The sequence below is a fragment of the Varanus komodoensis genome, unplaced genomic scaffold, assembly GCF_004798865.1.
Source record: "Varanus komodoensis strain SLA01 unplaced genomic scaffold, ASM479886v1 scaffold29_1, whole genome shotgun sequence".
Lineage (NCBI taxonomy): Eukaryota > Metazoa > Chordata > Lepidosauria > Squamata > Varanidae > Varanus > Varanus komodoensis.
Window position 1 is genome coordinate 7,603,413 of NW_025335759.1, and position 27,979 is coordinate 7,631,391.

The 27,979-nt window shown below is 46.2% G+C and overlaps 1 protein-coding gene across 2 annotated transcripts; it reads left to right on the forward strand.

Moving 5' to 3' along the window:
- The first annotated feature begins 10,661 nt into the window (after positions 1-10,661).
- On the forward strand, positions 10,662-27,938 carry TRIM63 (tripartite motif containing 63). Of its 2 annotated transcripts, XM_044435104.1 has the most exons (9): positions 10,662-10,953; positions 14,703-14,872; positions 16,589-16,757; positions 20,047-20,142; positions 21,482-21,715; positions 23,387-23,409; positions 23,994-24,118; positions 26,125-26,193; positions 27,313-27,938. In XM_044435104.1, exons 1-9 carry the CDS (start codon positions 10,795-10,797, stop codon positions 27,321-27,323), a joined length of 1,056 nt encoding a protein of 351 aa, XP_044291039.1. In that variant the 5' UTR covers positions 10,662-10,794; the 3' UTR covers positions 27,324-27,938. The 2 variants fall into 2 exon arrangements, with proteins under 2 accessions (XP_044291039.1, XP_044291038.1); XM_044435103.1 differs by lacking the exon at positions 27,313-27,938 and having other exon boundaries at positions 26,125-27,236.
- The last annotated feature ends 41 nt before the right edge of the window (positions 27,939-27,979 follow it).

A 27,979-nucleotide genomic window follows, 5' to 3' on the forward strand; every position in this document is an offset into this window, starting at 1 on the left:
TACTCCAGAGGAAACAGGCTTACCACTGTACTGAAAAATACATGTTTAGGTCACAATGCTATGGAAGTTTGGACAAGAAGCACTTGGTACAGTTCCCAGTACAGCATGCTGGGAGTGGCAAACTTTTTGTCTAACCATGCCTAAGTTTGCATCCTTAATTAACACCGTTGTTAGAGTCATACATGCACACACACCCATGTGCTTGGAACTAACCTTGAAGATTCATTGTATGCACCTTTCCCACCTGCGTATTTCAACCCTTTTAGAAATACCTATTTTGTACATGAAGCCTTTTCTTCCCATCGTCCTCCATGCCATGATTTTCTTTTGCACAATGAGAATATGATACGGTGCTGTTCATGAGCTGGGTAAACATACTCAGGTGATGAAAAGAATTGACTTGCAAATTATTCTGTATCCGGAGACAGCAATAAACATCTCAGACTGAAACCTTGACCTCAGCTGAAACTGGCCAGCAAATGGTGTGTTGCAACCATTTTAAGCAGGGAACGAGAGTGCAGGGTGGCTGCGAAGTCATAAAGGGCAGGTCCCAACTCATTCACTGGGCCTTTATGAAAGCACCAGCTCAACCTCTCTCCAAACAACAGCTGAGACTCTCCCAAGCCGCAACAGATGTTCATGTTGCTTAACACTTCTGTTTTTTTCCAAAAGGCTGCTATCAAGTGATAGGGCCATGCCAGGGGGTTTCAGCCTTACTCCATGCTGCAATCCAAGAAAACGTATCTACCCTGGCAGAGACATCTATGCCCCCACCCCCACAATGTCACAAGAATCAATGCGCACAGGGACCGATGGAGTGAGTTACTGCAGCCTTGTTCCTGGAAGTTGCAAACAAACAAAAAACAAACCCTTTCCAGCCTCAGAAATAACACAGCATGCAATGTGATCTGGGCACCCATCGGTTTTCTATTCTTGGGCTCTCCAGGGAGCGACCTTCACTGAGCTCAGTCGATGCAGATTTACTCGGGAGAAAGCATTGCTGTGCTTGCTGGTGCTTCCTCCCCGGATGGCAGCCTTGGAATGAGTGTCTCTGTGAGCCGGAGGCACTGGCAGTGCTTTTCTCTTGCAATGAAAACAAGGCACCGGCAGTAATCAAGTCCATCCCCTCAGAGTGGAGCAGCCTCCAGACAGGGCTTTTGCGATGACATTGCCCTGCTCCATTCATTGACGTTTTGGGGGTGTCCAGATTTCACTGGCTTCCACTAGTATCCTTCCTGCATCTTCCCACCCCTTCCTCTGTCCAGTTCCTTACAGCACAAAAACTTTAAAAGAGAAAAATGGACTCGGAGACCTCCAGATGGGTTGGACCATAACTCCCATCATTCCAATCCAGCTTAGCCATCTGCCTGAGGATGTTGCATGACAAGGCCAGCCCTGATGGTCTTGGGCAGCCCTTGCCGACCTCAGGGTCGGATGTTGTTTTGAGAGCCACAGTCCGTTGAAACAGATCCTATTGGCCTAAAGTGGGGGCACACAGCTTTGTACAGCCAGAGAGCCAACTCCTCTTTCAGAGTAGCTCTCAGGGGCTCCATTCCAGTGGTGAGTGGGGCCAAAGATAACCAAGGGTGGAGCCTATATATATGTGTGTGTGTGTGTGTGCATATCTTAACTTGGAGCTTTCATTGCTAGCGACTAAACCTTGAGAGGTGCAGTTCAACCTTTAAGCATGGAGGCAGGATGGAAGCGCACAACACCAGGCCAACCACCAAATGAGTGATGGTTGGGTGATGGGGATGGATTTGAAGAAGGGGCTGTGGCCTTTGAAGAAGTTGAGAGGGCTGGATTGGGACCTCTCAGGTGCTAGACTCCTGTCCTGACTGGATCAGTGGCCTGGCTTAGGATAAGGCACGTCCTTGCATTGTTCCCACTGCATCATTGTTACTTGACTTGAAGAGGCTCTTTGGGGAATCCCAGCCAGAGGCAGGAGCAGAACAGCAAGGCTTAGATGGGGATGGTGCGGGTGAAGGAGGGTTTACAGGTCCAGCTGTCCTCCTGGCCTGGCTATCTCGTTTCTTTCTTACATGAGGCTGGAATGCCTCCTGAGAGTGCTGACCTGATGAACACACGGCCCTCTGGCATCAGAGCCTTCTGAGTCATGGCGCTAAATTTACGCTGTCTCCTCTCACCCCCTTCCTTGGCCCACCAATATTTACAGGCCTCAGTGGATCTGGAATAATAACCTGTTTATCACTCGGGTTCCTGGATGCAACAGAATGTGAAACCCAGGTCACATGAGCCAGCTTTTTCTGGCCTGAGCTAAGCTGTCTTCTGTCCTCAAGACTTGGGGGGAGATGTCCCCCCACCCCTTATTTATCTTCTTCTAGATGTCAGCCATGTTCACTGATGGAGAATTACAAGCTAGGTGTGGGGTGCAAGTTATAAATGATTTGAAAGAAGGGACACTTTAAAAATCCATGCAAATCATGGGCTCAGAAAATATTTATCCATTCATTAGGGCCAGTGTTAACCACAAGCAGAGATGTTTTTCACTGGATTAATCATTCAGTTCCAGGCGCTATGGCGCAAGCCCCTGCTAAACAGCTTAGCTGTGGCACATCTGAGGAATCTCCCACCAGTGGTGACAGATCCCAGAGCATGGCAGTCATTGCGCCATCCTGGGCTCATGAGCAATACCTGCACTTCTGGGATTTGGAGGGGCACAAGGCAGTTGTTAGGCAAGTGCCGAAATTCTTCCCTTCCTTCTTGTCTGGCGGCATGGGGTGGGAGCATAGTGGAGGGTTTGCTGCCTTTGGACATGTGAGGCAGTTTTCTCCGTTCAGCCCTGGCTTTTCTACCACCAGACTGGAAGGCCAAGGTGGGGTGCGTATGGGTTTGCCTTTGCTCTGTCCATCCCCTGCTGCCTGGCCCTTCTCTAAACAGGACTGGCCAAGGATTGGACTAGGAACCCTGTGCGGGCCCTCCACGCATTCTGCTATGCGCTGCAGCTGTGAGCATGTGAAAGAGCAGAGAACATTGAACTGTTGCTAAGGAATGGCTTCTTCCCACCAGCTGTTGCAAAACAAAGGCAAGCTGCATTTGGCATGTGAAATACAGACTGCGGGAAGGTCCTTTGGTCCTTCCTTCTCCTCCTCCTCTGTCCCCTATCTGTGAGGGAATAAGTTTTAGGGTGCTGACTTGTAGGGTGGCCCTATGTCCTGCTGTATGGAGGTTGGTGTGAGGGGCAATGGGATGATCCGGGAACTGGAAACAGAACCCTGTGAGGAGAGATTGGAAAAACTGGGCTCCTCCAGAAGAGAAGACTGAGGATAGATGTGATAGCACTCTACAAGTACTTGAAAGGCTGTCTCAAAAAGGAAGGGCAAGATCTCTTCTCCACCATCCCAGAGTGTGAAAACAGAACAATGGGCTCAAGTTACAGGAAGCCAGATTCCAGCTAGATATCAGGAAAAAAATCCTGACTGTTAGAGCAGTATAACAATGGAGCCCATGACCTAGGGAGGTGGTGGGCTCTCTCACAGGAGAGGCATTCAAGGTGTGACTAGACAGCCATCTGAGAGGGATGGTTTGACTTGGAGTCCTGCATTAAGCAGGAGCTGGACCTGATGGCCCTCTGGCTGCGTCCAACTCTACTATTCTATTGGTCCTGTTTCTGCTCTTGGATAAGTGTGCATAGATAGGATTAGTGTGCACAGGATTCATGCCTACGTATTCACAGGTGTGTGCGTTAGAAACACTGCATTAGAAAAACTTCCCCCTCACCCGACACAAGGGTTTAAGTGCCTGAAATCCTCCAACAGGGACCTGGTGCAGAAGGCGGATGCTTAGAGCAGCCTTCCCCTAAACCTGTTCTTCTCCTTCCTGCTGCTGGCCATGTTGACTGGGGACAATGGGAGCTGTAGTCCAAGTTGGGGCTGCTGACTTAAAAGAAGGAATTAATTCTAGGACCAAGCATCAATTGATCGATTGATTTTTGAGTATTGGTCCTTCCACACAAATATCCACTCCTTTACCCCGGGAGTATCCAGTCTTTCTGCTTTTCAGCTGCATAATTTCGGGATGTGGGGGAGATCAGTTTTGCTCTTGCTGTTATTAAGAAAGGGCCCTTAACGATTCAGAGATCTGCCAGGGAATCTGGATCTGCTCACTCTTGCTTCGAACACCAGCACTCACGCATCTCAGCAACCTGTTCAATGAGCAATCCAATGAATTGCAGGGGGAGTGTATATGCCTTTCCATGCACACGCATGTACATGCATGCGCACACGCACATGCACACACCGAGTGCATCTCAAGGGGCCTGCAGACTCTGGTTGTCCTGAGCTCTATTTTTGGCCAGCTCCCCTCTAGCCCCTTAAAGGCCTTCACTCCTTTCCCGTCTCTGCTGATGGATTTTGCAGGGAGCAGAGCAGCAGCCGGGACAAAATTAGCAGCTTTGCGTTTATCTGAACCTGCTGCCCAGCGCTGGGAGCCGTTACTAGGTGGAGTTTCTTTTATTAACACTTCTGCCCTGGGGACAGCTGGCCAAGTCAGCAGGGCCTGCTTCTAGAAAGTGAAAGAAGTCTGTGTCCCTGGGATTACCTCTACGCTTCCTCCTTTCCATTTGAGTCTTTTAAGTAACGGACTCAGCAATATGGAGAATATAGAAGTCCATTTCCACAGAATTCTTCCTTTTTCCATCTCTGAATCCATTCCATGCCAGTTTTGTGCTAATTTTTAATGGAAAATTATGTATATTTTTCTAATGGATGCATTAATGGATGTGTGTCCCATTCACTAAAGTGCATTTATGCTCATTTTAGAAATGTGCTTGGTGCTTTTTGCACATTCTTCAAATGTGTACAGCTTATCAGATCTTCCTTCCTTCTGTCCATCCGTCCGTCCTTCCCTTCTTTTTTTCCAGAAAGCCATGAAATTTCATAAGTATTGTAGCCATGTTGACATTCAGTTCTGGAAGGTCCCAGCTGGGTAAATTCATCCAAAAAACTCTCAGTGGAGCTCATTCCTCATCCAGTCATGGATATAAATCCTTGGGGATTTTTCAACACAAAGAGCGTACCCATTTTTCCCCCTGAATTGCTGTCACAACTTAAAGCATGGTGCAACTGATGTTATCCACCATTTAATTGCATCTTTGCCATCACTCCTGCACAGTACAAATTTTTCAAACAGTCCATATTTAAATCTGGGAAAATTGGAGTGATGCACGATGTGGAGAAAGGAGTGAAAATTAGTGAAGATTGTACATTAGGAGAATAGCTGTTGCCCCTGGTAGAGCCCTTGTTTTACATGAAGGTTCCCGGTTCAATTCCTGGCTTTTTCAGGAAGGGCAGGGAAAGACTCTTATCCAAAACCTCAAAGAAGAGTTGCCGGTTCAGATCAACAGCATTGCGTTAGGGTCCAAAAACAGCATATGGAAGCTAAGCAGACATCTGCTTGTGCTGACGCTATGGAAAGGGACAAAACTGGAGGAAATACCAGCCCTCAGGATAAGAACCTAAAGAAAGCCCTATTAATTTAGGCCAAAGGTCATCTAACCTAATGTCATGTTTCCAACAGTGGTCACCCAGGTGCCACTCAGGGAAACAACTGCCTTCTTGTTCTGTTTATTTACAAAACACGCGTATGGCTTTTCCACATGAGGCTGTCAGCCACTGCATGTACTTTCGCCCTTGTCATAAAACTGAGACCAAGCACTACAGGTAGAGGATCTCCTTTCTTGCTTTTCCACTACACAAACTCTTAGATGCTTTTGTACAGAAACAAAATTGGACATTGTCTAAAGGAATGACAAGCGCATCTGGAAAGGCCTTCCGTCTAACAAGATCCTTAGTCAAATAACATTTTTAAAGTATCAAAATACAGAATTAAAATCTTTACACTTCCCCCATCACCTGGTATTCTGCATCTGCAGTTGGAGGAGCCATGCAGTACCAGTGCAGAGGTGATCTTCCTCCGAGAGCTTTTCTGAACTGGAATTCAGCCCTTGGGTTGGAAGCAGTTGATGCACTAGCTTGGTGGGTGATTGAAGAGATACTCAGTGGACAGGTGCCAGTCACAATCATGATAGCCCCCTTTAGGTCACCAGGATGAACTACTTCTTTGGGCAGCCCAGAGCCGGCCCAGTTTGCTCCCAAGATCCTCATGCCCTTGACTGTAATTTCTCTTCATCGTCCAGAACACCGGTCCAGTGCATCTTTGATAAGTCCTCTGATATGGTGACTTATCAGTGGATGCCATCCCAGGCACGGAAATACTTGTTGATGAAATGAAAAGGATGCATCTTTGCTTGGACAGCCTCCATGATGTCTTGGCTTCAAGGGGTCATTGGTATCACCAGACAGCGGTCCAAAGTACAGTATCAACAGGGGAGGATTCACTATTCACCCAGCTGTTGTTTTGGCTGGATATATTCCCATCCCTTCGGTCAACGGGCATCAACTGATTGTCAGCTGAGATTCAGGACTTCTCACCCAGGGTGTCTCTAGCTCATTCTACAACAAGGGCTTGAGCAACAGGCAGACACTGAGCAAACCAACATCCCTGACACGTGAGGCCTAACTGGACATGATGCAGGAGGCACATGAAGTGCCTTTCGACAGCTCTTGTTGTGATGTCAGTGTGCCCATGCTGTGGCAATGCTTCAGATGGATGGGGTGGAATAGTGCGCTTAGCACTTTCCCTGTGGGATGTTTCCTGGTCCTAAGAAGTGATGCCGCTGAGTCACAATGTTAGCTTGTTGAAAACCCTGATCCAATTGGTTAGTAACGTTTGAATGCACAAGGAGTCCTGACTTTGATCCAACACAGTTTAGCATTTTCAGAAAGCATTCCAAGATTTGCAATAAGTTCATTTACACTTCTGCACCTTTGTGGTCTACTAAACTCCCTGCTATCTGTGCATGTTCAGTTACTTGTTGCTGTCCCTGCAGTCTTCTGAAACCTGGTGTCCTTGAGATGGGGTAGGCAACAACTGCCATCAGCCCCAGCTAGCCTGGGAATTGCTATCTGTGTTTGGAGCGATCTGGGTTGGGTGATGCTGCAGCAGCCCTTTATTTTCCAAAGGAAACTTAAAAAGTCCCATTTGTAACACACATCTGCATGGAATGATTTGCCACTAATGCTTTCTTTCTTAATCCATCTTGATTTCCTTAAAACCAAAAGTCATCACAAAACTGTGCATCAGTTTAGCAAGGCACCCAGGTTTGGAAGCTGGTCTAGGACAGAGAAAACTAAGTGTGAGCGGAGAAGAGCTTTCCTGATTTGGAGCAATGGGAAGCTGCAAGCACAGGCTGAGAGAGACCCTGTTGAAGTCAGCGGTGTTACAAGTACACAAGAGTATCATATTTTCCCCTGTGACATGTGGTATGTTGGATAGGGTGCCAGCACATCAAGACTGAAATCCATTGAAAGCTCACTCACCTGAGCTAAAGCCTAATGTAACACAATGGAAATTACTTTCAAGTAAACAGATATTGGATTACACTGTAAAGCCCCCAATCCATTTACCTAGGAGTAAGCGCCATTGAAAAGAATGGGAACTGCAAATGAGTGTGTGCAGAAAGTGAGAGAGAGAGAGAGAAGGGTAGCTGCTTGTGAACCTCCCCCACCCCAAAGGAGGCCAAACATGACACCAATTTGCACAAAATTTCCCTGTGTTAATTTATATAAAGAGTGTCAAATTTAGAAATAATTCATATAATTTAGAGCCAGTGTGGCACAGTGGTTGAAGCATTGCTCTGGGACTTGGGAGATCCAGGTTCTAATCTGCACTCAGCCATGAAGCTCATTGGGGGAGCTTGGGCTGGCTGTGGACTTACAGCCTAACCTACCTTATAGGGTTGTTGTGAGAATAAAATGGGGAGCAGAATCATAGAATAGTAGAGTTGGAAGGGGCCAAGAAGGCCATCAGGTCCAACCCCCTGCTGTTGCAGGACACCAGTTTACATTATCCCGCTCAGATGGCTATCCAGTTTCTTTTTGAATATCTCTAGTGTGGGAGAGCCCACCAGCTCTCTGGGCAGCTGGTTCCAGTGGAAGCTTTTCCTGACATCTAGCCTGAATCTGGGTTGTTGCAGCATGAATTGATTATTCCATGTCCTACACTCTGATATCAGAATATGCTAAGCCACCTTGGTTTCCTTGGAAGAAAAAGAAAGGTGAATAAATGTGGTGATGAGGGTGATGGTGATGACAGAAAAATAGAGTACATCTCACTGTGGACTCCGTGTGTCTAACTGTTCAGTCTGCTGTCTAGGTACTGTTGATGGACAACTTCAAGGCTCAGCTTTTTCTTCTGATGGTTCTTTGTCTTGAAACCAAACGTGGAACTGGCAGACCTTCAACAGAAGACTGCTCTCTGCAAAAGAGGACACATAGCCTCCCACATCCCCAGAGGGGAAATGTGTCATAAGGCTGAGAGTCTGTGTATATTTAGCCAGGAATAATCCCCACTGGACCCATGGGAATGACTTCTGAGCCACAGAGGTGGTGTATCCCCACTAGGCATCAGCCTGAGCTTTTAAAATACTATCCATGGCACTGAACCAAGGACATGACAAAGTAATTTCAGCACTATGGATGGTCCCTTTAGGGTTCTGACAGGAACCCCAGACTGGATACCCCATTCACCGTGACTGGCACTCCACGGCTTCCAAGTAACATATGGGAAGGTGCTTCAAGGCTGAAATTCTGTGCATAGTTACCTAGGAGTAAATCTTACTGAACTCAGCAGGAGGCATCTGAATGCAAACGCACAAGGGAGTACTCTACATGGTGAGTTGGGTTTTCAGCCCTCATCTGCCAGCCTGTGCTGCACTCCCAGGCTCCCACTGGCATTAGACAGTCAAGGTAATTCCCCCCAATGCCTCCCTACCAGCCACACTGAGCATGGGGCGAGTCTCCTCCCTGTGTATTCTGTTCCTGTCCTATCAGAGAAGTAGGCTCCTCCCACCCAGGATCTGCAGTGTATCTTGGCTTGTTTGCATGGAGCTGTAAACAGGGATGTTTTCACTCTAAAACGTTTTCTGGAAACTGGAAGGACTCGCTGTAACGTCTTTCACTTATTTTTCAGGGAAATCATGTGCTCCTCTTTGACATCTCTGGGGATGCTCCAGGCTGCTGACCACTTCCTGAGTTGCTCAGGGTGCGATCTGCCTGCTGTGGCTCATTGATGGACTGCAGCAAATAGGCACAACCAGTTGCTCTTGGAGTCATGGGCACACCTGCCTTTTCCAAGGCTCTCTGCTGTGATCTTGGCACTTCTTGCACAGACTGAACACACTTTGAGCCTTGGTCCAACCCATCTTGGTTCCTCAGCAGGATCATCCAAAGGACACAGGACACAAGTCCCTGGGAAATTTCCTTATACAAATGCCCTTGAACTTAACGTTTTGCAAGATAGGGACAGTCTCCCTTTAGCTCAAGACAAGGACTGCAGAGGGCAGCTGCCTGTGTTCTGAGAGTACTGTTGTAGCCCTTTAGAAACCTCTGCCCAAGTTCATTTTAAAGATCAAGTACTGTAAGAGCTGTTGCCTATCCACAGGTAGCACCTGGACAACAGGCTGAAAACATGTCACCTGGTTACACTATGGGGAGACGGACTGTGTCTCTATTGGAAGGGTAATAAATGTTTTCTTTTTTTTTTCACCACCTAATACAAATTAGCATATGCCCATTTATCCAAAGGTGTGTCTTCTTTTGCTCTCTTTTGGGGGCGGTGCACAAGTGACCTCTCAAAATCAAAAGGTAAATCTTTTCAGTGGTCTGTTTTTATTGCCAGCTTGGAACTGCAAAAACAGAGGACGCAGGCCACTGAGTACCCAGCAGGTCACAATGCCCGACTGGTGTGTAAAAGCAGTACTGATAGAAGACAAAGGCTGTAAACCTAAGCAAGATTATATGAATTTCTGGAGGGGATATGGATATAATTGAAGTATTTTATATATTATTAATTGTTATATGTGAATTAAATGGTGGTAGTATTGGTCTCCGGGGTGGTGGGGGGCAATTATTATTTACTCTTTAATTATTGTGATTTTGTTGAATTATTACTGCTGTGATATGTTGTATTTATGTTTTTTTCTGTTTAAAAAAATAAAAAGGAGGGGGACTAATGCCCAGCTGGTGGACTGTATTAGGGTTGGTGGATCGCAGACTGTAGCCACACACAGATCAGGGAACAAAGTGAGTCTGGCTTGAGATGCCCAGCAAAGTGGCTGTGAGAGGTTAAGTGTCACCCTTTAGAAGAGGACAGGAGCTGTGCTGGAAATAGCAAACAATTTTGTTGAGTGGTTCAAGCTTAACCCTTGGTGTGATGGAAGTAAGAGGAGTGGGAAAGATCATGTGGCTTGTCTGACTCCCCCAAAAGTGTGACTTGTTTACACAAGCACAGCTCCAGTTTCTTTGTCCCAAAAGACACTGGTGGGGGAAGGGTGGGAGTGAGGAAGAAAAATAATATCCATCCCTGGAAGTTGGCTTCCCAACCTTCGAACACGTTGTCCCCTCAGCCTTGTTTACAGACCTCTCCCGGAGAGACGATTGCTCACCCCCACCCCACTCCATGTGACAGTGGGTCAGCCTTGAGGAAACATGACCCTCTTCCCAACCGATTCTGCCAGCCGAAGCACATGTGACTCTGAGATAAATTATAAATAGACAAGAGGCAGACAAAGTGCAGAAACCCAAAGACTTGGCTTTCAGAGCTGACCTGCAGAGCACAGTTTGTGTGCTTTGAAGAACCCAAGCAGCCTGCCCAGCAGAAGACTTCCTGAGGAGCCTCCACTAAGGATTTAATTGGGAAGTGCCAAAGAGAACAATGGATTACCAGCCGAACATAATCCGGGACTCTAACCCCATGGAGAACCTGGAGAAACAGTTGATCTGCCCCATATGCCTGGAGATGTTCACCAAGCCTGTGGTGATCTTACCCTGCCAGCACAACCTCTGTAGGAAATGTGCCAGTGACATCTTTCAGGTCAGTACCCAACATCCTGGCATTATCCAAGGTGGGTGGCGGTATAGTTTTGCAATGCTTTGTCACTGAAAGAATAAAACTCTCCAGAGAGATGACAGTGGAACAGGTGAATGCATGCTTGGTCAGAAACAAGTCCCATGATAGGATGCATCCAGCATTTGACTAACGCTCTTGCAAGTATGCGGACACTCCTAGCGAGACATCTGTGAGGTGGAGAACCTGCGACCTTCCAGATGTTTGACTACACTTCTGATAATCCCTGAGCATTCGTCATACTGGCAGGAATCAATGGAAGCTGAAGGCCAAAAACATTTGGAGGGACAAAGGTTCTCATTTCTTGATTTCAATATTCAGCCTGGCACCTATGGGTAGAAATTTGTATTTTATATCTGTATATCTTACATAGCCAGTGCTGGGCTCTAGCAGGGGATTATCTTCTATTTTCTAACCCACCTCCCATTCTCTTGTATATTATGGTTTAGCTTTTGTGGACTAGAAAAAGTGGAATGTGGCCCATGAAGGTTATGCCACAATGACTGTGTTGGTCTTTTGGGATTCATTGCTGGCTTCTTTCAACTACAACTACAGTTCAGTGTCCTTTTTCATCTCCAAAGTTATTTGTTTTGCACTGAAACAAATTGCTTCTGCCGGATCTCCTGAATGGGCTAAGGATTATGTGAACTGAAAGGTTAACAGAATATGTTGGATTGCCACAGCTGGGGAGAAAGGGGGCACAACTTTACATAAAACGTATACAGCTGAGATTTGGATATATTATAATTTGCACAGAAATGCAGTATCTCATCCTTACAGAAAAGACTGTGACCAGATGGCCTGTGTATGTGCCTCTTGGTCTGTGGTTGTGTGCTAACTGTTGATGGACAATGTCAAAGCTTTTGCTGCTCTTGTTTTTTAGTTTAATTTATCTTTAAACCAGACCTGGGAAGGCAGCCCATCAAACAGAGGATGCCTTCCAGTAGAGGACTGTCCTCTATAAAGTAAGAGACACACAACACCCAAAAGAAATGCTGGGAAATGAATGCACTGTTTGAGAAACTGATTAGCAGAGCTGTGGAAATTTACAGAAAACAAGAAGGGCTCCAATGTAGCGAACTATAGTTAGTAGGGAGTCAAAAGCTCACAAGATGGTCATAACTGTAAAATAGTGCATTGATTTTTTTAAATAATTATGAAACTTGCAAAGGTCTCACTCCCTTGAATGCACAGAGAGGGAGGGAGGGAGGGAGGCACAGAGAGGGGAGATTTTGATTCCTGGGCAACACCTGAATCACTTTGCAAATGCTCCATTTCCCTCCTGCAAGAGGCACTCTGGCTAGTGACCAGCTAGGCATGGGTCCCTCAGGGCCTCTCCTGCCTGTGACGCAGTCTTCCCGAGCTGTGTTGACTGCTGTTGCTGGACCTCCAAGGCAACAAAATAGAGAGATACAGGAAGGAAAGTCTAGGGACAGAGATGAGAAACTGGATGTTGTTTGTTGGAAGAGAGAGCCAAATTTTCCAAAGCTCTCATAGTTTGGCAGATAGTATGGTGGGTGCACAGGGAGGGAGTCAGGGTCAGAGAGACCCCTTATCTGAAACGGATGCATTGACAAAAAGAGGAAATGCATCCCCAAAGCAAGAACACTCACCCCACTCTAAAAGTCTATATACCTCTAATTGAAAGGTATAGATTTTTAGTTTTGATTTATTCAACTTCTACTCTGGTCAACAACCAAAGCTCTCTGGGAGGTTTAGAACAGAAAACACATGTACACATCATTTTAATTGCATTAAATAATAAATGCAGTAACAATCTTACCATGGGAGAGAAGACTCAGACCCAGCGACCTCTTTGCTGGCTGCTTGTCCATGTGCCACCTTCATGTGTCCATGAACAACTTCAAGGACCCAAATGCTTTTGCTTCTTCTGGTTCTTCCACTTCAAACTGGGCTTAAACCAGGCAACGCTTCAAACCAAAAATGTCTTGGAATAAATAGACGACTTTCCTCTGTAAAGTAACACACATGACAATCCTACTTCTCATAAAATGGCCTCCTCTAGAAGGATATTATTTATTTAACATTTGTTTTTTTTATTAGACTTTTAATTTGCCCATTACTCAGAATGACTCTCTGGGTGGCTCTCACTTCTGTGTACACACACTTGATGTGTATTGCACTTTTGAAGACAAACAAATTTGATATTCAGGAAAACCATCTGGTAGGAATAAGTCTGAAGAGTTCCTTCTGGTACCAAGGTGTTCCAAGAGGCTGATGTGGATGGTATGCAGTTAATGGGATTCATGAACAAGAATATGTGGTCTTCACAAAGTGCGCATCTTGGAATCCAGCAAGCATCTGGTCTGGGCTTTTGACACTGAACTCGAACACATTAGACCAAACGCTATGGTCAGACCAGGCCGCAGACCTGGGACCAAATGGTCATTCCAGGCCAAGGTCCATCTAGTCCAGTGTTCTGTTCACAGAATGGCCAAAAAGTTGCCCACAGCTCTCTGGGGCAAAACCCACAAGAAGGATGTGAGTGTAACAGCAACTGGTGTATGTAGGCACACTGCCTCCAATACTGGAGACAGCATGGTGCCACCAGGACCAGTAGCCATGACTAGTCTTCTCCTCCATGACTTTGTCCAATCCCCTTTTGAAGTCTTCCAAATTGGTTTGTAAGTTACTAGAGATGGAGAGTTCTGAAGCCACCTTTCCCAACATGACGCCCTGATGAGGTGTTAGACTGTAAGTCTCACCATCCCCTAATAATCCCCTAGCCAGCCATGCTAGGAGCTATAATCCAAAACATCTGGAAGATGAATTCCTTGTTCTGGTTAATGCCTGTAGCACAGTGGTACAGGCCCTCAGGAAGGAACCTAGCTGGCTGACGGGTCGACAGGCCACCAAATTCCCCACTATGCTGAGATGAGAGGGATTTCTGTTTACTGTTCAGTAATGTTTTCCAAATTTGCACACACAAATATAAATTTGCATATGCAAATTTTACACAAAATTCCTTTGGCAATTCATCTCCCTTTTTTGGTTATGCTTAAGTCAACACCCTCATAACCCTCCAGAATTAAAATGCCACTGCCATATTCAGAGACAGGCTTCCTTCACTCCTAGGAAACTAATCAGATCCTGCCTGTATGTTGTTTGCACGTTTAAATGGTATTTATTTGGCCACAGCTGGAAGTAGAGGCTTCACCAGAGTCAAGCTGAGTCTGGGCTCATCAAGTAAGGCTATTCTTGTGTTCTTATGTGCGTAAATTAGAGATTAATAGTCTGTACACTGCAAATGTACTTGTACCTGTACCTATATCCTTACTTTAGCGTCTCTCTAAGGTACCATCCAGGGCTCAGAGGCTCTCTAAAAATATGCATGAACTATCCAAATAAAATTCAGACTAGATAATATGCAGAAAATTAGCATACTTTTCACCACCAGTATCCAGCCACAAAAGGGAAGGCTTGTTATTTGGCTCATTGATGTTGGCCATTTTTCTAGTGACACAAGTGCAAAGCATGCTGGGGCATTCCCACTTTATCCAAAAGAACAACTATGACTCATTCATAAGGGGCACAGCTTGATGGATGATCCTAGCAATATTTTAAATAGCTTGTCTCTCAGATCACCATTCAGTCTGTGAGAGGGTTGAGTGAGTCATGACTGGCAGTTGAGGGGGTATGGATTTTTTTTGGTACCTTGTCATAATTATTAACTTTGTTGTTGTTGGCATCTGCAGGCTGCGAACCCATACTGGCAAACGACCCGGGGAACCACCATATCAGGGGGCCGGTTTCGCTGTCCTTCCTGCCGCCATGAAGTCATCCTGGACCGGCATGGAGTCTATGGCCTCCAGAGGAATCTGCTGGTGGAGAATATCATCGATATCTACAAACAAGAATATTCCAGGTTTGTGTGAACTGCTGCTTTCCTCTCTTCTTTGGGGGAAGCCTTCTTGCCCTTAACAATAGAATGGTCTTTACAGTTTTTCTTCTGATGCCAGGAGGAAGCAGTCTCCAAGTAATTAATCCAACTGGTTTCTTCTCCTCTGTTCCAGCTGAGGTTGGCTATTGTAAAAAAATTACAGATCTAAAAAGGTCTGTTTGCCAGGTTGAGGAAAATAAACAAAAGGGAGGCATCAAAAGCAGAAACAATGCAAATAGAAATTAATTCACAGAGGTGCCAATGATAAAAAAAATCATCTGACAACTTGGTATTTGCAGTAAATGTCTAAGCACCAGGTACTGGGAACAAACAAGAAAGCTCTGGTGCTTATTTCAAAAGCTCTTAGTGAGCTTCACAGGGGGTTTTAGGGATGGGTGGTAAATTGTTTACATTAAAGATTTTATTGCAAAATTACGTACTCTTGCACTTTTGAACCAATAGTCAAACTGAAAGTTAGTTGTCCTTTGAAGTTCACACTTCTCTGAGTTTTGTGATGGAATTGTCCATTAAAAGGGGGATATAGGCATGTGTTTATGCAAATACATGAAGAAAAGTGTAGATTAATGACGATAACATTAAAATGCATTATATTAGGGAAAGTGTTTGCAAACTTGTACTAGACAAAACTGCATACAGAAATGCATGTGTTATGGAAAATGCCAACATTTGTACAAATTTTCATGCAAACTATTTGTTAAAATTCTCAGGGTTAAGGATAAGCTGAACTTAATTAGTTCATAACAAACCAGACTTAAGAGTGCAAAAAAAAAAATCACATTGAGAGAAATACAAATTGACAGATTCTCTCCTTTTATATAGATATTTGGCTGGCGAACACTGGAAATACTAGACCATCCTTCCCTAAACAAGGGTCCTCAGTTGTTGTTTGACCACAGTTCCCATCACATACAGCCATCACCTCACATTGTCAGTGGGGATGATAGAAATAGTAGTCCCACATCTTTGGAAGGCAAAATGTTTGGAAAAGTTGCTGTGGTGAAAACCAACATATATACACTAACAAATGCATTTCCTTTCGGGGACATGAAATTTGGATGGATTAGAGAAGTGTCTGAATATAGGAGGCAGTTGATTCTGCTGATACTTTGGGGGTATCATCATAAGTCCTCTCCAGAAGGAAAAAAAATAGCACTGGCTTCCCAAAATAAATTCAGCAGGCTTGCATAGACCTGACTGGCTTCTCCTTTGGCACACACAGAAGCAAGGTCTAAACATAACCTTAGCAGGGAGGTTAATATTAGCAATGAGGTGGGAGACAGTCCAATCCCTACTGTACGAAAGAGATGCCCATTACCTTCATGCCCACACCTGGGCTGAATCTGATGGAGCCGGGCTGAGTTTGAGTCCCATGGAAATCAGAAACTGATGGGGGTGGCCTGCAAGAAGGAAGTGGGCTGCAGTCATTTGAATGTATCCGGTTTAACAACCCCACACATCCACTCCACATGCAGATGTAACAAAAGAAGACGAGGGCAACTGAACCCAACTGTGCTCTCCAGATGTGGTGAACTGCAAGACCCATTGAACATGCAGGCTGGGATTCATGGGACCTGCAGTTGAATGCATGTGGAGTTCCCTAGCTTGGGGGATGGAGTTTTAACCACTTCACTCTGCTGTCTCCCTCAACAGCCTGATTTCCTTCTTTTCTGTTCTCTCCAGCCGGCCCCTGAAGAAGGGAAACCACCCAATGTGCAAGGAACACACAGACGAGAAGATCAACATCTACTGCTTAACCTGTGAGGTGCCCACCTGCTCCATGTGCAAAGTTTTTGGAGCTCACAAAGACTGTGAAGTGGCCCCCCTTCAAAGTGTCTTTCAGGGACAAAAGGTAAGAGCAAGCAAGTTGTGGTTTGGCAACTTTCTGTCCCACCTTGCCCCATGGACTCTTGCCCAGGTGGGCTGGCCTGCAGAGGAGCTAAGCATCTCCCATGGAAACTCTGCACATTGTAGGGCAGCTTTTCCTACCTGGGTGCACTACCGCTCCCAAAATCCACGTCTGTGGTCCCTCACATCCAGAGGGTGCCAGGTTGGGGAAGCTTTCTGGACCATGCTCTATCCTGGGGGCACAGCCTGCTCATGCTGTGGGACTGGCCAGGTCCATTGCTCTTCCATGTTGCCAAGTATGAAAAAGTCCCAAACTTACCTAACTCCTGTCTATAAACCTGCACAGCAGAGGGTAAAAAGGGCTACATCATGGTTCAGACATTTTAGCTGCAAACAATTTCAGGGCAGGCAGTGTGCTTTCAGAGGTGTTGAAAAAGTCTCTCTCTCTCTCTCTCTCTCTCTCTCTCTCTCTCTCTCTCTCTCTCTCTCTCTCTCACACACACACACACACACACACACACAGAGAGAGAGAGAGAGAGAGAAGAGAGAGAGACTTCCATTTTGCAAGGGTTTTTATAACCTAAATGTATCACCCAAAAACAAGACCGGGGGGGGGGGGGACACACTGATTTCAGCACATTAGGAAACGCTGGAGAGTCTGTGTGGCATGGTGGTTAACATGTTGGATGTGGGACCCAGGAGATCCGGGTGCTATTCCCCAGTCGGCCCTGAAGCTCTCTGAGAGGCTTTGGGCCAGTCACTCACCTGCAGCCTAACCCACCTCACAGGGTTGTTCTTGGGAGGAAAAATGGGAGTAGGAAAGATGGAAGAAATTTCCTGGGTTCCTTACAAGAGGGGAAAAAATGTGTGATGTAAGTGTAACATAATAATACTTGCATGTGCTGATCTATAGTTAGCAATGCACACTTAGAAATAATGAGTATAATTCAAATAGAAATGCAGTCCATCTCAACAGAATGGGGACGCTTGTGGCCACCCGTGCCTACTCCAGCTGCTGCCCAGTGTGAAGTGTCAATACAGAAAGGGCCCTCCGCTCTCCCTTCTTAGGGTTCTTCACCTTGAAACCAGCCTCTAGCTAGATAGTCCTTCAAATAAAAGACAGCTTCAAATAGAGGACTGTCCTCTCTAAAGTAGGGTACCTGGTCCTCTGTAAAGTAGGACACCTGCTCTGTCAAGCTTGCAGGCATTACAAGCCCTCTGCTGTTCCTTCAGGGCAGTCTTTATAATACATAGCAGGGCTGCTTCCTTCCTCCCTCACACACGATTCCGGCCAAGTAAGCATCCCATTGTGAGGATGGGAACATGGCCCCGGTGGCCAGACAGATTTTCTTATGCAGCACCTTCAAGCAAGGTCATGTGAACTCCACTCATCCTGCCCTTGGAACAGGTGGCAGGGAGAGAACTCACGCCAGTTGCAAGACGGCCTAGCTTGCTACACTGTGATGATTTCAGCATGAGAGCAAACCCTGGATGGATTGTCGCCATGAAGGGGATGCCCACCCTCCCAAGGAGGCTTTTTTTTCTGGTACATTTTTTCACATGTACCTTTTTTTCCAAAAGTACATGTGAAAATAAATTCCAATCCACGGTGATGCCTGAAGAGCAGTTTCAGAGTAGCTTGTCCACCAGTTTTGATCATCTAAGTTTCCAGGAGCACCATTAACCAACACCTTTGAGTGAAAGAGGGCTCAACGGGAAACAGAAGAGCCCTTCCTTGACCTCAGAAGGGTTCATGCAACCTTGTTCCTCCACATACCAATGGGGGGCTCTGGGCAGGAGGGGCCCCCACTCATTTGGGCCATGAGGTGATTGGAGATGTCTGGATGTGCTATGCTGTGCCTTTCAGGAATAGCCTCTCCCCGCAGCTTGGCTGGTACGAACACGCCGATGACTGCCGTTCCCAAGCAGTCTCTAGTGGGTTATATTTAGAGCTGCAAAGCTTGGAGCCCTAGGAAGGGCTTTCGTTCCCAAGAGAGCAGTTGTGAATGGGTGTGGGGGTCTTTCCCAGTGAATCTCAAGTGCGTTCTTCTATGTGCTTGGTGAGTCTTGTATCACTGTTACTCCTCCATAAATATCTGAAGAAACAAATCCAGGAGAGGGGGAGTCCTTGCCATTTGGGTGGTGATGTGTCCTCTTTGGAAGAGGACTATCCAATGTCCTTTATTTGAAGAGGTGCTTGATCCAATTCCAGTTTAAAGATAAAGAATGCTAAGAATTGTTGCCTGTCCACAGTTAGCACCCGGGCATCCTACTTTGCCCCAGGATGAGGTGCATTCTATTTCTATTTTAGTTATAATTACTTCTAAAGTTCCACCCAAACATAACAATTAGGACATGCAAATATTATGCAAATAGGGGTCCTCTATTGTTCTCCCCTTTCTTCCTCTCCTTGAGTATTTCCTCTTTTTCAAGGATTCCTAAGTGGCCACACTAAATGCAAAGGAAATGGGGAAGAAGTAGGTGCCCTACTAGCCCCCCACCCCCCCTTACCCCCAAGTGATAAACTGAATGAGGACCAGGACCCAGCTGGCTTGTTAACAAAGTGGGTTGGCTGGGTCCATTTGTGCGTGGAAGACACAAGTTGCACAATTGCTCTGCCGCAATTCACCTCACAATTCCCCCACCCCAAAGCTACCAGAAAAGTGGATTTAGCATTGGTGTGAAGAATGTGCTTTGTGCTCTATGCCATGATCACTGGGACAGAAGCATCATGCCAAGGTCAGATCACACAACCAGCCCATGCGCAACCATGCGCAGCATCTCATCAGCATGAGTGCACTTAAGAACTTCCCGGTACATCTGGTTTTGAGCCAGCCTGAACCAAGCCAGTGCCAACTTCCGCACGTGATGAGCAGAGAGCAAGAGGATCACGCAAGCAGGACTTTGGAGGTCTCAGGTCCACGTTGCATTGAATTTTCAGGGATAGACACAATCCATCTCCGCACCTGCAGCCAGTGTGCTCCTCTTCCTAGCAACCTCCTCTGTTGCCTAGGATATCTGCCTCGGATTTCAAATGCCCCCCAGGGCTGCCAGATGTAATACGAAAGAAGGGAGGGGCACAGAAGAGGAAAGCAAGCAATGCAGGCCACCTTCCTATTGCATGCCTGCTCTGGACGGCAGCCTTCCCCTTGGTTCCCAGTTGGGCCTCCTATTTCCACAGTCGTTCTCCTCTGCCCTCACTGTTCCCCAGTCAGGGCCACCATTTGCCCTCTGACTCAGAGGGAGAAGGGGGCCTGTGGATGCAGATCTATTTTTATCGCCTTCCTTTGCAGACTGAGCTGACCAACTGCATTTCGATGCTGGTGGCAGGGAATGACAGAATCCAGACTATCATCAACCAGTTGGAGGAGTCCTGCAGAACCACCGAGGTGAGGAATGTGACAAACAGCTGAGCCCTCCGAAATCCAAGCAGCGGAAGGGAAGCCAGCCCTGGCCAATAGGAGCTGGTGCAGGTGTTTTCGGGGAGGCATGATCCAGACTGCTATAGCAGGGCTAGGAGACATGTCCTTAATTTAGATCAGCTTTCTCCAACCCTGGGTACTTCAGATGTGCTGGACCACAACCCAGTGGCTGGGGATGATGGGAGCTGTTATCCAACCTGTCTGGAGGGCCCCAGGTTGATTGAAATCTGTGCCCTGGGTACAGGGAACTCAGTGTCCCGACACTGAAAGTAGAAGGCCAGTACAGCTGAGTGGTTAAGGGAGCAAGCGATGGATCAGGAAGGCCCCTGTTCAAATCTTGCCACCCCATGGAGTCACCAGGAGGCCTAGGCAGCTGCTCTCTCCTGGCTTCAGTCCTCCTCCTGACTCCAATCCGCAGCAGGGGGATAATGATGCCGACTCACCTTACAGTGCTATGGTAAGAATTATAATGAGATAGTGCATATGAGTAACTTCAAAAGCATATTAAAGAGAGAGAGGGCAAAGCATCTCCTTACTAGCCAACGGACATTGTAAATGGGAGAGAGGAGCATTTTGGTCATTGCTCAGATCAGAAGTGCACCGAAATAAGGCAACAAAATGAAGGAGGGAGACGTGGCAGAAACGCCTGGGCTCTGCACTGCACAAAATTCCATCAAAATTCTCCCTCTGGTGTTTCCTGGCAAGGCAAAACGCAATGGACTTCCAACAAGCTGCCCTCTTAAGTTGTTGCACTTGCTGCCATAATGCCTTTGCTGCACAGCATTTGAGGCAAGGCTGCCCCCCTTGCTTGCTTGGCGTCAGGAGGCTTTACTCCCATTGCTTTGATTGTGCTTCCTAGCATTCCCAGAGGTCCCATTTTTGGGGATGGGAGGCAGGGGAATCTTTTCATAAATCAATCAGCAAACCCAGGGAATCCCTACCAAACAGGCCATTGGTCTGTCCCAACCTTCCCTGGATGATGCCTTCCAGATAGGTTGGGCTGCAGCTCCTATTATCCATGCTGGTTGGACATGATGGAGGTTGAAGTCCACATCTGAAAGCACCAGCTTGGGGAAGTCTGGCTCGCACTGCCTTGCAGCAGCTCTACAGGTTCTCAGAGGGAATCTTTCCCACACCAAACCCAGAGATGCCAGGGACTAAACCTGCATGCAAAGCTGCTATTACCCTGCTCCAAAACCTTCTCCAAACTGAGCCATGAATGACTGGGTGGCAGATGGATGCCTGTGGGTGGTGGGATATCTCCATCTGGCTGCATCCGTGACGCTGTCCTTGCTTCTCCTGACAGGAAAACGGCCGACTGGTCAAGCAAGCCTTATGTGATAGATTCGAAGCCCTCCTTTCTGTCCTGGAGGAGAAGAGGAGCGAGTTGCTAGAACGGGTTTCCAAGGAGCAAGAAGAGAAGGTGGGGTTCATGCAGGGCCTCATCCAGCAGTACAAGGAGCAGCTGGAGAAGTCGACCAAACTGGTGGAGACAGCGATCCAGTCCATGGAGGAGGAGGCAGGGGCTGCCTTTCTCATGGTGAGCCAAATGGATATGTGCTGCTAGGGAGAAGCAAGCGGTCCACTGGTTCCACTCTCCCAGCTGGAGACTGGGGCCAGAGTACCTTGCTTCCTCCTTTTGCAATGACTGGGCAGCTGAGCATGAGCCTCCATTCTTGCCGTGTTGGCCAAATTTATTTCTTATCCCTCGAAGGGCCACCACTCCCAGCAAGCAGGGTGGAGTAGAGAATGATGGGACATGTGGTCCAACGCACTTGGAAGGGGCCTTAGAGGGACACGTGTGCTGCTTCCACATCACTGTCCTTCATCATGCAGTTAATCTATGGAATTCACTTCCACAAGATGGCCACCAGTTTGGGCAGCTTTGCAAGGAGATTGGACAAATCCATAGAGGAAGCACTAGAAATGGGTTGCTAGTGCTGGTGGCTCTGAGCTGCCTCCAGAATCAGAGGCCGTATATCTGTATAAAGTAGTTGCTAGGAGACCTGGGTGAGAGGGTATGGTAGTATGACTCTCCCGCTTGTGGGATCCTGCTACCCATTGTGTGAACAGAAGGCTAGACCTGGTAGACACTTGATCTCACCCTGCAGGACTCCTATGTTGTAAGCTCTGCCAAAGCCTTGTTTTCCCATAATGGAAGCACAACTGGAATGGTGGGCCCACGTGGTGCTTCATATAGCCATGTCCACACCCAAGAGCCTTCTATAATATTTACACACTAGCAAGAAAGGGTCCAGAGGAGAGCAACAAAAATGATCCAGGGTTTGGAAAGACTGAGAGAACAGGTCATGTTCAGCCTTGGGCAGAGAAGACTGAGGGCTGGGGGGGGTGGGCGGGGCACATGGTATCACTCTGTAAGTACCTAAAAGGATGTCACAAATAGGAAGGTCAAGATCTCTTCTTGCTGATACCAGAGGGTAGGACATGGAATAATCAATTCAACCCAGATTCAGGCTGGACATCAGAAAAAGCTTCCTCACTGTCTGAGCAATACAACAGTGGAACCAGCTACCCAGAGAGTTGGTGGGCTCTCCCACACCAGAGACATTCAAAAAGAAACTGGATGCCCATCTGAGTGGGATGGGGTAAGTTGGTGTCCTGCAACAGCAAGGGTTGGACCCGAGAGCCTTCCTGGCCCCTTCCAACTCTACCATTCTATGATAAGTACCACAGAACACAGCTCACCTGCACCATGAATCCATAGCATCCTTCTAGCAGCCTCTGTCTCCTTTATTGTTTCCTGTTCCGTGTGGCTGGTGGGGATCAGTGACAGAGTCACTTAATAGGGCAGCTTCCAGTCTCCACTGGGGTTAGAGTTTTTACATTAATCAATTAAGGCTGTAATCCTATCACGCACATGGCAGTGCTGGCAACCACCAATCGCAGAGGCTTGGCAACTCAAGCACAACTCCTTTCAGCCTGGAAGCTCACTACAGGACACTGGGGCAGTTACTGCCACTCAACCTAACCTACTGCAAAGAATTGTTGTGAGGATGCAGTGGGACAGGACAGTCAGGGACGCAACCTTGTACTCTTTGGAGGAAGGGTGGGAAATCAGCGCGATCCACCAATCCAAGCAAAATTCAAGCAGCTTTGATGGACTAATTTCAACTTTTAAACTGAACTGTTTTTATGCACTAATGATCTCTCTTTCTCTCTCCTGTGTGTCTTTCTTCTCTTCTCGTTCCAGACTGCCAAGCAGCTCATTAAAACGTAAGTCCTGGGGCATATTTTCCTAAGCTGTAGCTTCTTTGTGCAAACAGTATTATAGTTGTTCCCACAGACAAACCTGGGTCCACACAGAAGGGCCCCTCTGGTTGGAAACTTAAATACACGACTGTTTCAGAGCAGACCGGCTTTGAATGGGCTGCATAATTCCATCGATCTCTTTCTTGAGTTGCAATACTCGCGCTGACAGAAAGCCAGCAGATGAATCATCAGATGGAGCGCTGCGACAGCTCAGCTAAATTGGAGCCCTTTTACTGCATGGTTTTTCAGGCACTTTCAGTGCCTTCTTTCTTAGCACAAGACAAATTGACTTATTTCCATATATTATGGCTTTATATACTGCATTTTAGGGCACAGTTTCCCATTCAAAGCAAGGCACTAGATTTCATGAGATACAAACATTATCATAGCCAGTGGATAGGGATTATGGGAGTTGTAGTCTAGGAACAGGGCCACAGGCTCCCCAGGTCTGGTTTACAATGGATAAAACACAATGTAAGCTGTTGAAAAGCAGTGCTGAGCATAAGACATAGAAGCCAAAACCATTTTCTGTTCTATTTTCTCCCTAGGATTGTGGATGCATCAAAGGGGGCTCAACTGGGGAAAATTGAGCAAGGCTTTGAAAATATGGACTATTTTACCATAGACCTGGAAAATGCCACAGAAGCCTTGAGAGCTATTGACTTTGAGGCAGGTACGGTAATTCAGCAGTCTTTCCATGTGAAAAATGATCGTCTGAATTTGATCATCTTTCCAAGTGAATTAGAACCCACTAACATCTTTGCAAAAGGAGTTAAGTAGTGAGGTGCCAGGTGTGCTGATGACACTAACCTTTTTAGGTGGGTAAAACCAAAAGGGTTTGTGAGGTGCTCCAGTGGGGTCTCTCCAAGCTGGGAGAAGGAGCATCAAAATGGCAAATGTGATTCAATGGAAGCAAGTGTAAAGTCATGTAAGCTGGGGCAAAAAATACCAGTTTCAAGCAGACACTGCTGGGATTTGAACTAGCAATGACTGAACACAAAAGGGATCTTAGGGTAGTGTGGTAGCTCAGTGAAAATGCCAGCCCAGTGCTTAGCTACTCTGAAGAAGGCAGTCTCCATCCCAGGCATCCTTAGGAATGGAATAAAAAAACAGAACTGCCAAAACCTTACTTCCATTATGCAAATCCTTGGTATGCCTGTTCTTGGAATATTGTGTTCAGTTCTGGTGGTCTTACCTGAAAAAGGACATCATTAAGTTGGAAAAAGTACAGGGAAGGGCAACAATAATGATCAGGGGGCTGGAGCAGGTCCCCTGTGAGGAGACCAGGCAACTGGGACTGTTCAGCTTAGAAAACAGACGGCTAAGGGGAGACATGATAAAAGTGTTTGAAATAATGCATGGTGTGGAAAAGTAGAGAGAGAGAGAGATGTTTTCTTCCTCTCCCATAACTTGAACCATGAGACTGACCTCATCCCTGAGGCTGATTGGTGGGAGGGTTGGGACAGATAAAAGGAAATATTCCTTCACACAGCATATAGTTCAGCAATGGAATTCGCTGTCACAGGAAGTGGTGATGGCTGCCAATCTGGATGGCTTTAAGAGGGGATTCGACAGATTCATGCAGGAGGAGGCTCCCAGTAGCTACAAGACTTGCTAGCCATGAGCTTCCTCCTTTACCAAACATGGCTTGCCTGCATGCACCAGTTGCTGAGGAGCCTGGGAAGGAGGAGGTCTTGCACCCATCCTACTGGAGGGATCCTGTGGGCAGCTGGTTCGCTACCATGTGCATGGAGTGCTGGACTAGATGGACTTTGGGTCTGATCCAGCATGGCTTTTCTTCTTTTCTTATGTTCTAAAAATAATATCACATTTCCTGACTTCAGGCTTATAAATATAACCTTCTAGTGGGGAAAACTATGGGTAGCAGTGCTATGGAGAGATCATGTTCAGACCTCAGTCGATCCTGAACACCAAATTGCTCAGACAAAGGAAAAGTGTGATGAGATGAAATAGGTAATGATAAGGTGCGAAAACCATGCAGATACATACTTTTATGTACCAGCTATTACCAATACAACATACTGTTACATGTCAACTCTTACATAATACAAAATGCCATTGCTAGCCAACAATCACACTTCACCTTCCATCAGATATGCAACAGGGAGATATTGTTAGATGCAGTCTGTTCAATATCTGAGGAATGCTCAATAAAACTTGAGCTTGAAGATAATGCAAGGAAAGCATTCATAACAGAAGATTAGAGGAAGCAAATTGATCTGTGCTCTAATTTGCCTCTGCACCTACTGCATGGCCAGGCATATATAGATTTTTTAAAATCAGTTCTGCCTGTGCTTTGCCAATTGTCAGAGGTATCATTTGTTCTATCATCTCCTCACTGACAGGACTGGATTTTTTGTACAGGAATTTCATTCATCTGTAAATACACACTTGTACAAGTGCACATTGGTTAATGTACATTTGCACAAGCCTAGAAGGATGTGGAAAAAGCTCATCCACTGTAAAATCTGCAGATTCATAAGCAGAGCAGAGCAGAGCAGAGCAGATAGGCCTGGGCTAGCAGGACCAAGAGTCTGACCTTGTAGAAACCCTTCCTAAGTCTTGATGCCAGAAATGTCCTTAAGCAGATGCCTTCTCCATAGAAAACATGGCTCTGCAATTCCTGACTTGTTTCTTCTCCCACTCTTCCTTTTCAAGATGATGATGAAGATCCGAATGAGGAAGAAGAAACAGAAGAGGAGAATCCCCAAGTCCGGAACGTAGACGGTACGTACCAGAGGGAGCCAGCACTGAGAAAAGGGGGAAAGTAAGGGCTGCCTTGGCAAAGTGTTTCACCAGGTTGCTGAATTGTTTCCACACTTTCCTGAGGCTTGCTCTCATTGGAGGGCCAAACCACTGAAAAGGACATTCAATGACAATATGTGTGAGAGAAACAGCACTGTGGAAAGAGTGCGTCAAGTTTTCCCTTGCTCTAGCATGTATCTTGCAAGGAGACTTTGTCACAGCACGGCCACCCCTTCTGCCACTCCCCACACTGATGGCTGCTATTAACAGAGGTGGGAATATTTCCAAAGGCCATGTCAGCAGCATACCTATGGTACAGAACAGATCAGCAGGGATTAGAGTTCTCAACTAATTCTTCAGCATTTCTCCTTTAACGTATCTGACAGCTGGCTACACTCAGAGGCAGGAAACTGGGGTATAGGAGCCATTGCTCTAACCTCCTGAGGTCTCCCTTGCAACGGATGGGAAATACCTCTGCATAAGCTAGCTTCTCCCTGCCCAAGAGATATTCAGGCTTGTCCAATAAACACTTGCCATTTGCTATGAGTTCACCATTAGAAAAATCAAATGTTGTAGTTCAACATTTACATTATATGTTATTAAGAATATTTACACTTATATACTGCTTTTCAACAAAACATACACACACATACACACCAAAGTTAACTAATACATTTTGCGAGGGCTAAGTAAGGTTTGGAAAGAGACTTCCATTCACACAGAATGCGCACACACCGTTTGTCCCACTGTTGTCTCCAGGTTTTGCAAGTTTTCGCATCAAGCCAAAAGTTTGCCAGACGTGTAAATCCGAGAGAAGGTAGGAGGAGTGTGTACACCTCAAAAGCAGCAATTCTTTGACTAAATTCCATCTCACTCATACTGAGGGTTCAACTCTCATGTAGGAGGCAAGCCAAGATACATGCTTTATGATGGCACAAAAGCCATTCTTTGGTCAACGGTTTTGTCTTTTCCAGTAAATCTCTCTGTGTGTAGTTCTCATCCTGTCACACACAGGATGACAGTCTGCTCTATCTAACCTTGCCTTTTATCCTAAATTGGTTTCTTTCTCTTATGTGCCTTTTTCATCTTGCTGTGTTTCAGATCCTCAATAACAGAACAGGAAAAAAGGAACAAATTCCAAGGTGGAAGAAGAAATTCTGTCTATACAGAGATGGAAAGGATTTGGGAAGGAGGAGAAGGAGGAGGAGGAGGGATGGGGTGGGGGGAAACCCAAAATGAATGCCTGATAAGTAATGGGAGGAAGAGTGGGGCAAAGAACAGCCACAGAAGAGCTGTTTGGAATGGGGAGTTCTTGGCAATTGGGAAAGAAAAACTTGCACAAAGACACTTTTATACACGGGTGCAAAATGGAATCTTTCGTATGTTTTATATGTTGTGGGGGGTTTTGTATATAATTGTCATGGCACTTGATTTTTTGTCTTCAGCACACCCTTCCACAGACTGAAGGATGCTGATTTGGGGATATTGTTAAAGCATTTCTTTGCACTGCATAGACAGTAGGGAAGGAGAGAAGTTTAGTATTAGACCTCAGTGAACAAAAAGATGAGAAGAAAAAGGCTTTGGTTAGCTTTTGGATCTAGGAAGAAGGATGTAAGAAAGCATATCCTACACCTCATTGCCTGTTGCTGAATTTTAATGATGTATGTTGACTTTCCCCATTTTTGTTGTATATAGCTACACAATAAAATGCATTTGTTTTAAGTTAATGCCCAAGTATCTTCTTGTAGTGGTGGTGGTTATTGTTGGG

Bases quoted from the DNA above. Each gene is read 5' to 3' on its own strand.
- TRIM63 (XM_044435103.1), top strand. From the start codon at position 10,795: ATGGATTACCAGCCGAACATAATCCGGGACTCTAACCCCATGGAGAAC. The intron at 14,873-16,588 runs GTTTGTGTGAAC...TGTTCTCTCCAG, and splicing joins TACAAACAAGAATATTCCAG to CCGGCCCCTGAAGAAGGGAA. The intron at 24,119-26,124 runs GTACGGTAATTC...TTCCTTTTCAAG, and splicing joins AGCTATTGACTTTGAGGCAG to ATGATGATGAAGATCCGAAT.